The sequence below is a fragment of the Xyrauchen texanus genome, chromosome 20, assembly GCF_025860055.1.
Source record: "Xyrauchen texanus isolate HMW12.3.18 chromosome 20, RBS_HiC_50CHRs, whole genome shotgun sequence".
NCBI lineage: Eukaryota > Metazoa > Chordata > Actinopteri > Cypriniformes > Catostomidae > Xyrauchen > Xyrauchen texanus.
This window is the reverse complement of record NC_068295.1, coordinates 41481739-41497727: the sequence shown is the minus strand read 5'-3', so window position 1 is coordinate 41497727 and position 15989 is coordinate 41481739. Positions and strand designations below refer to the sequence as shown.

The 15989-nt window shown below is 37.3% G+C and overlaps 1 protein-coding gene across 2 annotated transcripts in view; it reads right to left on the bottom strand.

The window, feature by feature from the left end:
• Window positions 1–4916: 4916 nt before the first annotated feature.
• The window catches only part of LOC127660474 (3-hydroxy-3-methylglutaryl-CoA lyase, cytoplasmic), a 76555-nt gene continuing 65482 nt past the window's right edge, over window positions 4917–15989 (bottom strand). For both annotated transcript variants that reach the window (XM_052150735.1, XM_052150736.1), the window contains 2 exons: window positions 7019–7144; window positions 4917–5146 (listed from right to left, as the gene is read on the bottom strand). In XM_052150735.1, the coding sequence (XP_052006695.1) occupies window positions 5045–5146; window positions 7019–7144 (228 nt within the window). In that variant the 3' untranslated portion in view covers window positions 4917–5044. The remainder of the gene's footprint in view (window positions 5147–7018; window positions 7145–15989) is intronic.

Genomic DNA, 15989 nt, shown 5'->3' with positions numbered 1-15989 from the left:
AATAAATAATTTTAATAGCTATAGCCTATTTTAGTTGACAGTAGAACACATCATTTAATCATTATCATTAAAGGAGCCATATGTAATATATTTACTGTACTAAAGCATAACATTTTCCTAATATGTAATCAGAGATTTAGGAAACATGCTAAATTGAAAATCTGGCTTCTCCAAAAACAATGCTACAGCCAGTATATTCTACTTTGAAATGTCCATTCCGGTCCGAAATTTCTGTTTGTGTTTTGGCCTGTGTGATCCTGCCCATTGCCAATTTCTCAATAGTATATCGACACCACGGGTTGCAAGATTTGAAACAAGTTAGCGGGCAACACAGCGCGCTGCAGCCATGGAAACCAGCAGTACATCTAGCTAACATTGACAGAGCTATAAAAAATCCACATGAGCTGGTTTATAATTTGCAAACAATAAAAACATTGCAAATGTATACATTAGCTGATAAACTTACAGTGTAAGGCTCGTCACTTGCAATTGTCAGTTTGCTCGTTCTTGCTGCGTGTCCTCAACCCGACAAATTGTGTGAGCTGAGTCTGGGGAGGGGGGGCAGGGGAGACAACTCTCTCCAATATTTTGAATTTGGACTGCAGTACCCCTTTTAAACGCTTGATGTCAATATTAAATATTTCTCCTTTAATAAATGTAACTATTTATATTGATGTACTTGGTCACCACTTTGGAGTGCATTTATTGACATGCAACCGATACGAATGCAGCACATACAACCAAAATATCAATTTGATGACAAAGCAATAAGCTTATTACTTTAAAGAACCACCACTACATATGTATAGTTGAGCAAATGAAGTGCTTGCCATGGCATATTATCCACACAGATACTCTCCGTTCATGTCGAATACGAAGACATGAGGACATAAAATTATATGAAGAAGAAAATGGTCAACCTGTACAACTTTACACCTGCTGTGAGTGACCTCTGTAACTGCATTTAGCTGGACATGAGTCAGTGAGGAATGAAAATGTATTTCTCTCACTTACACAAGGGAGTTATCGGTCTCACGTTCTTTACAAATGGAGAACATATCTTGGCTATTTTTAGTTACTTTTCTCGGTTTGATAGAAGCTACAAGAGGAATGGAACCTTGTGATTGGTGTGAAAGGCTCTTCAATGTTTCCTTTTATAGGCAAAATAATGTATATTATAAATATTATTAATTTAAATACTGCATCAAAAATGGAAATGCTTCTGTTTTGCCACAAGTTTCATTAAATACTGCATCAAAAATGGAAATGCTTCTGTTTTGCCACAAGTTTCATTACATATTACATTATCACATCAGCTATTTTGAGTAAAAATGTATATCTCAGTCTCTGATACAACAGTGTCTTTGGAGGGCAGGTTTTGGAAAGAGTGGGCATGTCTAATTCAGCAGCTAAATAGTGGAAAAACAGTTAACATTACTTACAGCACTTTTGGCATGGTCAGTTCTAGTGACCTAGAAATATTGCAGAATGTTAAAACATTCCTTCGTTTTACATCATACATTTTCTTTCCCTGCTGAAAAAATCATCCTAAACCAGCCTAAATTGGTTTGCTGGTCTTAGGTGGTTTCCTAGCCTGGTCATGCTGCTCTGTTGACAGGTGTTTTAAGCACTTTTCAGCTGGTCTGGTTTGAAGACCCACCAATTAAACCAGCTGAGCCCCAGCTTTACGATACCAGCTTAGGAGAGCTAAGACCAGCAAGCCAGTTTAGGCTGGTTTGAGCAGTTTTTTTCAGCAGGGAAAACATTTGCTTTAAAGTATTCTTACTATAAACTATAACTTTGCTTTTACAAGTTCAGATGTAAAAAGGTATATAAACGGTTTATACAGTTCATTAATGAAAAATGTAATTTGCAAATGCATTATAAATCATTGATGTGTGGTTATAAAAAAAATAAAACACTTAAATGAATTACTTTCATGAAGTAGACTACTTGCTATATAGTGATATAGATATAATAGACTATTATAGTAAGATTAATATAGCTGCAAGCAGCAATATGTCACGGAGCGCTCAGCTACGCCTCCCTCTGGTCTCATCCGCTCCCTCTCCCCGGAGTTTTAGAACTGCACTTCCCATCTTTCCCTCTGGTCATTATCTATCTCCATCCCTGCCTGGTTTATCTGATCATCCTCATCACCGTCACCTGTTCATCATTATCTCCCCTTTATCTGGACTGTCCCTTTCATTGTTACTTTGCGAAGTGTTGTTTTGCTCTGCAGACATTACAAGCGTTATTCCCTGTCTCCTGTTATTATCTGGACCTTAGATCTCTGCCTGGACTATAGACTCTGTGAACCTTTGCTGCCTGCCCTGACCCTTGCCTGTGTCTGATTACGAGTACTGGATTGTCCCTTTATCTGAGCCTGTCTCTGTTCATGTCTGCTTCTCTCTGTCTTACTGCATGTGTGAATAAACTACTGCAAATGGATCCAAACGCCTCTGCCTCAATACCACACAATACTATATGGGGTCAAGCCAATTCTCGGCAACATGAGCAGCGAAAGATGCATCGTGATACATTGCTGTTCTATTTGCGTGTCCTAGCTGCACTTTAAAATCGCTCTCATCGACAGAACAAAAGTGCTTGCTCTTTTGGCTATTTGTACATTGATAAAAAGCATTTACTTAAGGTTGTGCAGAGGGTGTTAAGTGCAACATTGCACAATATACAATGTTTTGTGTATTCTCAAGCACTTTGTAGGATTTTCTGGAGTTATATGCAATACATTTATAGAAATCTATGCAATATTTAGTTTAATCCAATTTCCATGACACTAACTTAATTGAAAACTATTTGTTTAATTGATTGAAATATTTTAAGCAAACACATTTAGCCATTGTTTACGACAGGGCATCCAGAATTCACAACGACCCCCCAGAGCAAGGCAACAGCCTTAATAGCTTTTGGTATTATATATATATATATATATATATATATATATATATATATATATATATATATATATATATATAAATTTGGTTCTTTTTAAATTTGTTTGTGAAACAATTCTAAACAACAAAAATCTATTTGCTAATATTTTCAGGCATGGTCTGTAAATAATCATCAGATTTCAATTTCATGTTGATTGGGAAAATGTTATAGGAGTAATAGCAACAACAAAACATTTACATAAAATCAAATCATGGCCAACCATGGTATCATTGTTATCTGCATGACCCACACAATCTAACAAGACACGAAAATGAAAACATACAGCCTCAAGTCCATTTTGGTGTGCTCACTGTCAAATTTGTTGATGATTGGCCAATGGCTGCCATGTTTCTCAATATATGCAACTGTCCTCATGATCAATGATGGCAACTCCCAAAAAGACACTGAATGCAAAGACAAATGCATGCATTTTTAAATTAAACAGACCAATGTTTCAATATTTAGAGCCACTTTCATATTGTTCCCTGTTTAAGTGCCACCAAATGGCAAAACCCCACAACTTTTTCTGTGTGTTCTCAGGTTCAGCCCTTATATAAGCGTATCAAGTTTGGTGAAAATATCTCATTTCACTTAAGAGTTATATCAATTTACGTAAAAGCAGAGACCACTTTTAAAATTCATCTGCCTGTTTTTGGCAATTCCAAGCAAAATTTTCCCATGTTCTTATAACATAAGATATGAACTAAAGACGCTTCTCATTTTGGTATTTTTGTTCCTATCAGATGAACAGGTTTGAAGCAGTTCACTAAAGCATTTTTGGAACTATTTTCGAGGTGGCCTTTTAAGGCGAACCATAGCGAATATGTTATTGTTACGCTCAGCAAGTCCTCCCGATCTTAAAGAGACCAGTCCAGTGAAAATAGACCAACGCCACTAAAAGTTATAAGCTCACAAAGTAAAAAAATAAATAAATATATATGGTGGCGCCATATCCAAACTTCTCAGGCATCTTCAGGGCATGGTCTTGATGACACATACAAAGTTTCATAATGATATGCCAATGCGTTCATAAATACAGCATTTTGCAACAAAATTAAAAAAGGCCCAAAATGGCCAACATGGGAAAATTAGGTATTGTTTGACTAATTTTTGGCCAAAGAGTTCAAGAGTTATAAGCCAAAATCGCAGTTTTTGCAGTCACCTGACCAGTAGGGGGCAGTGTGGCGAAACACTGCAGGTGACCTCATGGCGATGACACATACAAAGTTTTGTCACAATCCATCAAAGTGTTGCGGAGATACAGCATGTAGTCCATTTTGGTGTGCTCGCTGTCAACTTCGTGAAGCCATTTCTCAGGAATTATTTCAAACATCAAAGAAAAAAGTGATAACTTTTGTGTAGCTCTATCTTATGATCACTTTAAAAATTGTAGGAGGAGTAGCGAAAAAACTTGTTTCCTTAAAATTCAAAATGCATGAGCTACATTTCAAAAGTTATTAGCGTAAACATAAGTGAAAATTTGACATATTGGTGGAACTAAATTTGCTGTATTGTCAGTTCAGACTGTCCTCTAGCTGTGTGCAAAATGTCATAACTTCCCTGCGAACGCTTCTATGGGTTGACATAGACTCCCATGGCAGAAGAATAATAATAAGAAAACTACCGATTCAGGGCTTGACCCCTAAAATGGACAGATTACGGTATGTTCAGTTTTTCAGAGAATGTATTTTTAACATGTGTATTTTGTCTTACTGTACTGACAGAGTTCTTATAGTCAAAACAAGTGAAAAAATCTACCAGTGCTGAATAAATAATCCAAAGTATTTTGAATACATTACTGACCTTGAGTACATTTTACAGCATGTACTCTGTAATCTGTTGTGGAATACATTTTAAAAGTAGCCCCCCCAACCCTGGTTACATGTTATAACAAAATGAATAAAATGGGCTTATAACCACATATGAATGACTTATACAGCATTTGCAAATTACTTATTAGTCATTAATGAACCCATTTATAAACCCTTTAAAAAGGGAACATTAAATTAAAGTCTTGAATGAAAAACAGATTTTCTATGTAGTCCTCACTGATTTTTGGTCCTCACTGTATCTTCAAAGAAAGAAACACCTAAGTATTCCTAGTGGCCTGGGTGACCTTGGAGTTAGTTGTTCGGTTTAAGGCTCGGCAGATGAACTCCCCTGCCTCCATCACTTTCAGCAGATCCACCCCCTGCATCAGAAACACACACACACACACACACACACACACACACACACACACACACACACACACACACACACACACACACACACACACACACACACACACACACACACACAGCTCAGCTGCAGCAACCTAAATGGACACCAGGGGGCGCAACAGCAAAAGAAACTCGGTCAGAGGTTAGTGGTCTGTGAGAGGGTTAAAAGGAGAGACAGTTAAAGGGTGTGGATAGAGATGTGTGTGAAACTGTAGAACATAATTACTGTAAATGTGCTGCCACCAGTATAGGCTATCAGGTATATCAGGACTGGTATCAACAATTTCACCAACTAATACCCAAACACCCTCTCTACACACCCATGCAAATGTTCTGTATGATACTTAAAATAAAGCGACACTTATGCCACATATTTAAAAATGAATGATTGTCTACATTTATAACAAAATATCAAAGCTCATCACACTCCAGAATATGTTATTCTTTTTAAAAAAGAAAGATGGCACAAACACTTTTCTAGCAAAACATGTCACAAAGATGTTTGTTAGGTTTAACATTATAAAACAATAGATATATTATTCAAAATTAAGAAAAAGTAGGCAGACGTTTTCTGGTTGTTAAACGTTAGTTTAACATGTCCAAAGTTAATGTGATGTACTGTAACTGTGGGTACTCAGCTAAGAGACCTGTATGAACTTGAGGGGAACTGACATCATAGAATAACTAAAAATCCTTTAAAAATTGGCTCAGAATATTAAAGTTAGTTCTGAGAAAAGATCTAGCATAGTTTGGTTGCAGATGTCATTTGTTTTGATATTTTGTATCGCATTGATATCCAGACATTTGTAAGTGTAACTCATGTTTCCTAATGTGTCCAAATACTTTAGGGGACAGTGTAAATGAAAAATAAAAACAAAGACAACACTGAAAAACTGTGTAATGGAACTGATTCGGGTCAATGATGTGAGGCTCATTTCTTAAAGTAAAAATCCTTAAAAATACTATTCACACTTCTATGATGAACATGTTTCAATTACTGAGTTCAAAGTAATGTTGATGTTTTCACAGTCAAAGAAATTATCACATGGTGTAACCATCCAGAGACAGTACAAAATATCAAAGTCACATCACATTTATTCATTACATTATCTACATTCAATACATTAAAAGCTTAAATTCTTCAGAAAATTGTTTTTGGCATGAGTAGTGCAGAATAATCTTTTTACATTACTTTAAAATTAAGCTGTGAAACAATTATGTTTGAAAATATTATTAATATATATATATATATATATATATATATATATATATATATATATATATATATACATATATATAAAATTGTGTCCACCAAAATGTAGGTTGCCATTTTGTTTGAGAAAAAAAACTTTTTAGACCCTCGTGACTGTTCATGATAGTTATAATTTGAAACAAATTTTTAAATGAATGTTTAAGTTGTGCAAGGAAAGTATTTTAATATATTTTACTTGATGGTTAAATCCAGGGCCGTAACCACTATAGACATAATATTCATAATAGTGCTCTACTGATGTTTTTTTTTTAACCATGGTTGATTATTAAATTATTGCATTTGGTCTCCCCCAATCCTGAATATGTGGTTACATCCTTTATTGAATACTTTTTTTGGAGAGAATACAAACATGTTTTTCAGAAAACTGACAAAAAGACTGCACACATAAACTTGTGTGTTTTAAACCAATTTTCTTTTTTATATTTCTCATTTTTAGCACCTCGGACATCCTTATTTGTCAATAACCATTTTGCTAAAAGTCTAGTCTAAGTGTATCCAGAAGAATGTTTGCCAACACATTATATTACTGAAACATTCTTTGTGGATAATATTGAAAATGTTGACTTACAGTTTCAATTCCAAGGCCATGTAGCATATATAGAACATCTTCTGTAGAAACATTGCCAGACGCTCCCTTGGCATACGGGCAGCCTCCCAGGCCTGCAACTGAAGAGTCAACCACAGAAACCCCCATCTGCCAAAACACAAAATGAAAAAGACCCGTTAATACCAACCTATGAGACTAGGGGGTTTAACCAATAGTGTCCATTATTTGAAGGCATTCTGAGCCATTTTTTGTTATTCTATTACCCGGAGATTGGCATACGCAGAATATCTGGTACATTATGGAGCACCTGTACCTTCTGTTTGGCTGCATTTTTCTTGGAAGTCCTATCTAACCAGGGACTATTGGAACCAGGATATGATTATACGGTAATTTTACCCACAGTTTTATTGGCATATAAAAGAAAACATGAGGGTAAATGAGCAGATTCATTTTAATGTAAGAAATATGTCCATTCAAGGTTGAATGTGATCCCTCATTGCATGGGATAACACAAAACATCAAAGAACAATTGTACATGACCTCTGGTGGGACAGCGCTCTCGCTCCCAAAACCAGATTTCCTAATGTGAAAGATACTCGGTTTTGGCAAATGGGAGATTTGAACTTAAGGCGATGTAATAATTCAATTTTAATCACGCAGAGGCACTCTGGTTTAACCTTGAGTACAATGCCCCAGTCTTCTTGTGGTTCTGGATAAATAAGGCTCACACATATGAAAAAATAATCACCTGTAAATGCTCCTCTTGTCTCTGAACTTTCTCAGAGTCAGTTTGGATTGCACAATGTCCATAATCAGAGTAATTGTAGAAATTCAACAGGGTGTGGGAATAAAAGCATTTTTACAGCAGACCACAAGTGTCTGGCCTCCATATGAGAATGAATTATGTATTTTGGGTTGGTCTTGCACGTCTGCACTTTTGTTGAAGCTCTAAACCAAACACCCAGAAAATGTTGCTCAGCACAGGATTAGACATCGGCCTACTCTTCTTGAATTATCTTTGCCAAACTGCTAATATGAATCCATGAATTTATGAAACATGTCCAAAACTGAAGGCAACTGCCTTGCTGCCCAGGCAGTAAATTACTTAGTCAGCGTTTTAGTGTATCATTTAACCCCTTAAACTCTGTGGTCCGTGGGCACATACCATTTGAAAGCTTAATATCTGAACTTTTCACAGAACTCTATCACTTTTTTTTTTTATTTATGTTACATAACAATAACAAGACCTGAATCCTCTGTGTGGCAAATTAGCTCCACCTTGTGGTAATAATATAGTAATATGGACATGAATACAAAAGTTTTTCAAATACAAAAACATCTCAGGTCTGCTCTGATAGCTGCTTCTGTAAGAACTAATTAGCTTTTACCTTAGATTGTTTTCTTCAAAATGAGCCAATCTCTACTTGTCTGTGAGCTTGCTTGGGTAAATAATCCAATGTTATGTCACGATGTTCAGAACAAAATATAAAGTCCAGCAGAAAAAACATGATAAACAAATCATTGGCAAAATCTGTTCCAGACTACCGATCTCAGCTTTCCAACACCTAGTAGATGAAGCTTATAGTCCACTCAGAGGCCAATATCAGGCCACAACAATGCATCTGTTTGTTACAACAAGTTGTCATGTACTGTATCTTTAGAAAACTTGTAATATAGTGCATGTCATATGGATTCCTTTTATGGTGCTTTTTGTGATTTGGCAATTGAAAACTGTCATTTTTGAGTGGACTATTCCTTTAACTCAGTGGATGGCCTATTCCCAGCAGCTGTTCTGACTTGCTGGTTGATGGCAGGTGTGGAAAATTAGCGTATGATGTGTATTGAAGAGTCTCCAGCCTTGCAGGCCATCTGGGTACTCAGAAGAATTTCTGAAAGTTACAAATTAGATAGCCAAGCGTATATCTCCCTGCCTCTCTCTCTCTCCCTCTTTATAAGCATTGCAGATTAAGGTATTACAATGTTTTCCATATGTCCTCTTGACTGTCATGAGAATATTAAAGACGTTTTCCAGCTTCTCAGGAAAAGCCAGATGTCGGGGGGGATCCAACAGAGCAGTGCAATTAACACGGGTATCCTGCTTTTGACCTCGTTGGAGCATCAGTGAATATTAATAAGAAGCTGAATTCTGGACCCTGCAAACCTTATGGGCATGGCTCGCTGACCAAATTTTTTTTATAAAAGCTTATTTCCCTTGCCGAACAATGTCCCTAAATGCTAGCCTTTCTTAGCGACAAGGCCCTATTTCATAGTTTGGCTGTCTGAGTTGCTTGTAATTGTTGTTTTTGTTGGCAAGAAGAAAGGGACCCATGCCGCTTTGCACTATACTTCAAATTTCCAGACCTTTGAGTTTTTGCATCAGTGCAGGATATTGTACAGGGTAGTTGTACAGACACTTTGTTGCATAAACACAGAGTGGTAATTTGCTATGTCGCCAGTCCTTTTTGCATCCATCCGCTGTGAGAAGCCAGAAGGCTTGAGGCCGGACATTACTGAAATGAACGAAAGGAGAGAATACAAGGGACTCTTCCCAGATTTGCTGACTCTTAGTACTGAGCAAAGACATGAGGCTTAACAAACGGGTGTCAGGAACTCCAAATTGCTGCTGTTCAATTAGCTTAACTTGGTTTAAGAAAGAGATGTGGTGTTCAAATCACAGATTATAGAGTTGGGCCTAGAGCCTTGTGTCTGAGCTTTTGTCGAGCCTGAAGTTGTGCCATTTTTGTGCCCAAAAACTTGCATCTTATTCACTAACCAGTGTTTTTAAAGTGGTCTCCTTTCTATGTAAATTAGACTTATGGATCGTGGTTAATTTACAAAACTCTCTGCCATTTGTCTACCTGTTGATCACAACAGTACTACTTCTTTAAATGTAGAAAGAAAATCTTGAAGAGGAGTGTTTAGCATTTTATAGAGCTGATTCAACTGTATAGATCTCATTGGAGGAGCAATGCTGTACATGGGTGCATTTCCCAAAAGTATCATTAGCAGACTATAGTCGCAAGTTCCATCATTACCAACATAGTTCAATGATTTGGTGTTTCCTGAATCCTTAGTTTCAACGAACATTCGCAAACAGTATCATGTGGACATCATTTGACATGGCTGAGGCTTCTATATCTTCCATTCCATATATATCTTTCATACTTTCAATATTTGGCCCTGTTTAGAAGTACTTTAGAAAACGATTTACTTGGGATTTTGCAGAAAGCAGCATTGTGAAATGCCACGTAAACATGTTTGCAGCCTTGTAAAGCCTGTTAAGAGAAAGCGCCTTATCACACATGACTTTTATGTGTTTATGTTAACGCATAAGTGACGTTAATATTTTTTTGAAGAGTGTACATGTGCATGTGCTCAAGTGCATTGGGGAACATCGAAGTCTAATATGCTGTAGAGGGAAACCCATCCATCTCATTACAAAGTGTATGCCGCTTTCGTGTCTTCAGCAACTTTCTTGCATTAATCTCTTCTGATGTAGGTGTAAATGAGCTTTTAGAATTTAATATTTGCCGAAGTCATTACTCCACCACCTGAGTAATGTCATTAATGACAGCTTAACCAATGTGGTTCAAACAATGGATGTCCAACATAGTTACAACAGTTTCAGGAAACAGTCCTGACTAGCAATTTAATTTCTATTGTGGTTTTGCAGTGATTTACATTGTTGTACGGGAAACCCACCCAAATCTAGTAACATATGTCAAATTGTGGTTGTCTTCCCATTCCTCCACAAATAGCACCTTAGGGTCTATGGCAAGCCAAATTTCCTTTTAATAATGTGCAGGATAAGAATTATGGATATTTATAATTAATTGTGACAATGCACATTTAAGAAATCAGTAATTAAGTTTGCCCTATAAATTTTATAAAATAATATATATATATATATATATATATATATATATATATATATATATATATATATATATATATAAAATATAGAAATAAAATAAAATAGAAAAATAATTATGTTATTACTCATGGAAAAACACATTCTTGATATCAAAATAACATTTTTGATTTTGATTGAACAAGTAAAAGCCATCATTTTGAGATCTGAATTTTCACTAGTATAATTTTACAATGATCTATTGTTCAATCCTGTTTAAAAAAATGTATAGATAGATATATTTAATTAATATATTACTAGTAAAAATGATAATTTCACATATTAGCTAGAGTATATTCTTCTTACTGTTAAAAATAGTAATTTTGGAGAGTCGCGTGATACCATGCTTGGTTCGGACATGTGAAAGGCAAGCTCTGCACACTTTGCTAGTTTTAATACTTTTTGTGTCATTAACCGGTGAGATTCAATACTCCCTGATTCTTAACTGTTCTATGAAGACAATATATCAAAGAATTGACTTACTGGAGACATTAAAAGACACAAATTGACTGGAGACATTAAAAGACACTTACGTGGGGGCCTGTGTAGCTCAGCGAGTATTGACGCTGACTACCACACCTAGAGTTCCGAGTTTGAATCCAGGGCGTGATGAGTGACTCCAGCCAGGTCTCCTAAGCCCTCCTAAATTGGCCCAGTTAGGGAGGGTATAGTCATTTGGGGAAACCTCCTCGTGGTCATGATTAGTGGGTCTGGCTCTCAATGGGGCATGTGGCAAGTTGTGCGTGGATTGCGGAGAGTAGAATGAGCCTCCGCATGCAGAGTCTCTGCAATGTCATGCACAACGAGCCACTTGGTAAGATGCATGGATTGGCGGTCTCAGAAGCAGAGGGAACTGAGACTTGTCATCCACCACCCTGATAGAGGTGAGTAACCGTGCCACCACGAGGACATACTAAGTAGTGGGAATTGGGCATTCCAAATTGGGAGAAAAGGGGATAAAAAACATTGTAAAAAAGACACTTACGTGCTCGAACAGAAGATCAGAGCAGCAGGCCACAAGTCCGGGAGTTGATTTGAGGTGAAGCAAATTCAGCAACAATTGATGAACGTGTTGGCAATGCTAATGAAGGTCGCTGCTGACTTGGAGGAGCTTGCTGTAATACGTCGATCAATCACTGCCAGGAGTCAAAATTCACTGAGATGTTTACAAGAGTGGCGGATGCTGTGAAACAGATCAATTGTTTGAAGTCATCGGGAATTAGCTGCTAATCCGCTAGCGACCAAGGAGCATGTCTGGGAAAAGTTGGAAAATTTGGAGAATTGTAACCGGTGGAATAACATATGAATTGTTGGAATTCCTCAGCAAACAGAGGGTCAGAATATGGTGGAATTTCTTGATGGGCTCTTTCCGAGTCTGCTCAACATAACAGGTCATGAGCTGGAAATTGTGTGAGCTCACAGAGTTCCGGCTCGGAGATCTGCTGAGGGAGAGAGGCCCCGATCAATTCTGGAAAAATTTCGGAGATCATCCAATAAAGATCTTGTGTTAAGTGAGGTGAGTAAAGGAAGGCTCTCTTGGAAGAACCACAACATTTTCTTGTTCCCAGAATTTGTAAATTCGACAAGAGAAAACATGATCGATTCAAGGGATGCACATCTATGGAAGGTTGCTTTTGCACTGATGTTTCTGGCCAAATTGAGAATAGATGCTAAGGATGTCCCCAGCAAGCATTGACTTTCATAAAGTCAATGGAGTAAGTTATTTTGTGGAACTCACGTTGCAGCAGAGTGGGCCTAACTCACTGAACATTCACTTGACCTTCGGGATAGTTATGTGGATGAATCTACATGTTCTGTGTGTTTAATTCTGCCTATTTGCTGGAGTTGGTTTTATAGATTATCTTCTGTTGTGTAATTCTGTCTCACAAAATTTGTATAGAAACACCAGACTTGAGCAATCCGATGGCAAATTTGTCACGGGGACTCTCGTAGGCATACATGGACTGTTTGAGTTCAGAGGGATGGATGCCGGTTGGCGTGTCGTGCGCTGGGTTAATGCTCAAGTTTATCTTTTTTCCGTTTGTTTGGTTCGGGGGAAAGTTTGGGGATTGATTGTTGCACTAAAGTTAGAATGTGGTCTTTATAATTGTATTTTTGACACACATTCTATTTTTTCTAATATGTCAAAATGTCAAACATTAATATGAGTGGATTGTCTCTCTCCATGTGGAATGTGAATGGGTTGGGGCACCCCATAAAAAGAAGAAAGGTTATTTAATTTCTTAAACATAAAAATATGATATAGTGTTTCTTCAAGAAACGCATCTTTCACCTCAGGAACCTGAACATTTTTGGAAGAAATGGAGTGGAAATGTTTTCTTTAGTTCTGGCCCAAGTAAGAGCAGGGGAGCCATTCCACTAATAAGTAAGCATCTACAATTCAAATGTCTCAAACAGACTAAAGATAAATTGGAAGAGTCATTATTGTTTTAGCAGAAATTCATGGGCAAATATTGATTTTGGCTAATGTTTACGCTGATGATCAAGGCTTTTTTATAGATCTTGAAGGAATGTTGCAAGCCACTGGCATCCCTCAGGATATAATATTGGGAGGAGACTTTAATCTATTGATGGACTCAATCCTTGATCATAGTGAAGCAAACGTAAGCCTCCTAAAGAAACATTGACAGGATGTGTAAAAATCGAATAGATATTTGGAGACTGAACCCATCTCGTAGGGATTCTTTTCATCTGTCCATAAAATGTATTCTAGAATAGATTCTTTTTAGAAAATAATAGAAATAAGTCCCTCATTTCATCTGTTGGTGATTGCTCAATTGGAAACATCTTAGTATCAGATCACTCCCTGTTGAGTTTAGAGATGTTGCCATATACTGAGAAAAATAAATCATATAGTTGGCGCTTAATGTATCCCTTTTGCAAAATCCTGAATTCCAATAAATGTTTAAGGCTAAATCAATGTTTATATTGAGACCAACTGGTCCTCAGTATCCTCTATGGGTGTGACTTGGGAGGCACTTAAGGCGGTTCTTAGAGGTTGGATCATACAGTATGCCTTATTTATCAAAAAATCCAAATCACAAGAACTTGTTTAGTTGGAAGGGAATATTAAAAGTGCCAAGGGGCCTGGGTAGCTCAGTCAGTAAAGACGCTGACTACCACTGAGTGACTCCAGCCAGGTCTCCTAAGCAACCAAATTGGTCCAATTCCTAGGGAGGGTAGAGACACATGGGGTAACCTCCTCGTGGTCGCTATGATGTGGTTCTCGCTCTCGGTGGGGTGCGTGGTGAGATGTGCGTTAATGCTGCAGTGGATGGTGTGAAGCCTCCATGCACGCTTTGTCTCCACGGTAATGCGCTCGACAAACCACACAATAAGATGGTCTCAGACATGGAGGCAACTGAGATTCATCCTCCACCACCTGGATTGAGTAAATACACCACCTTGAGGACTTTCGCATTGGGAATTGGACATTCCAAATTGGGGAGAAAAAAAGGGGAGAATATCAAAAGAAAGAAACTGGTGAGGCAGAGTTGAAGTGCCAAATGTCATCTGATAGCCTCAGAGCATTGACCCGATTGAAATATAGATATAATACCATTTTTTCACAGAAGGTGGAGTTTTGGCTATTCAGGGCAAGACTGTCATACTTTGAGTCGGGGGACAAAGCAGGAAAGCTTTTGGCTAGATATATAAAGCAGACAGAGTATTTTTCTACCATTCCTTCAGTGAAATCTGCTGGTGGTAAAACATTTATTGATTTAACAATGCTTTTAAAGAATTATATCTTGATCTCTATAGTTCCACATCTATGTCTACTGATGTAGATATTAGAAACTTTGTGGAACCATAAGAACTCCCTAAACTGACGACAGAGCAAAACAAATTCTTGATTCTGAGATTACCTTGGAAGAGCTTGACGAGGTAATTAAGGCCTTGTGAACAGGCAAGGTTCCTGGGCCAAACGGCTTTGCTGCTTATTGTTTTAGATATTATGCTACAGAATTGGCTCCACTTTTGTTAGAAGTTTTTTCGTAATCATTAAAGAATGGAAAGATTCCGCCAATCATGACACAAGCCTGGATCAGTCTGATTCTTAAAAAGGACAAAGATCCAAGCCTGTGTAAGAGTTACTGTCCAATTTCCCTGATCAAGCTAGATGTAAAAAAATTGTAAACAATTCTGGCTAACCGATTAAGTAAAGTTATGATATCTATTATACATATAGATCAGGTGGGGTTTATTCAGGGCTGTAGCTCTTCTGATAACTTTAGGCATCAATATAATGTGGTCAGTGGCAAATAATCACACACACCGGTCACTGCCATCTCACTTGACGGCAAAAATGGGTTTGATATGGTATAATGGGATTATCTTTTTAAGATTTTGGAAATATTTTTGTTTGGGAATACTTTTATTGGATGGATTAAGTTACTTTTTAGACACCCTGTAACAGCGGTACAAAAATGTATTGTAGATGTATTTAGATGTATTAATTCAAATCAATTCAGATTATTTTACTCTGGATAGGGGCACCCAGCAGGGTTGCTCTTTTTCTCCATTATTGTTCTTTTTTGCCCTGGAATCATTAGCAGCCACAATAAGAAAGGAAGATGGTTTTCCATGGGTAGTGGCGGGAGGTATGGCGGATAAGCTTTTGCTGTATGCATATGACAATTTATTATTCATCTCCGACCCCACTAGATCTATGCCTTGCCTCCACAGAATTATGAATTCCTTTTCTAAGTTCTCAGGTTACAGAGTCAGTTGGTCTAAATCCGAAGCTTTGGCTCTGACAGAGTACTGCCCAGTGACGGCTTTTCAGACGGGTGTCATCCAATGGCATTAAGTATTTGGGCATTTTATTCCCAGCAAATTTGTGTGATTTAGTTAAGAGTTTATTTTGACCAGTTAATAAAAAGTTTTTTGAGTGATGTGGGCAGGTGGGCTTCATTACATTTATCTATGATTGGGAAGGTTAATGTTATTAAAATGAATTGTATTCCAAAATTCAGCTACCTGCTACAATAGCTCCCTGTAGCTGTCCCCCTCTCATATTTCAAGTGATTTGATAGCATAGCGAAGTCCTTTATTTGGAAT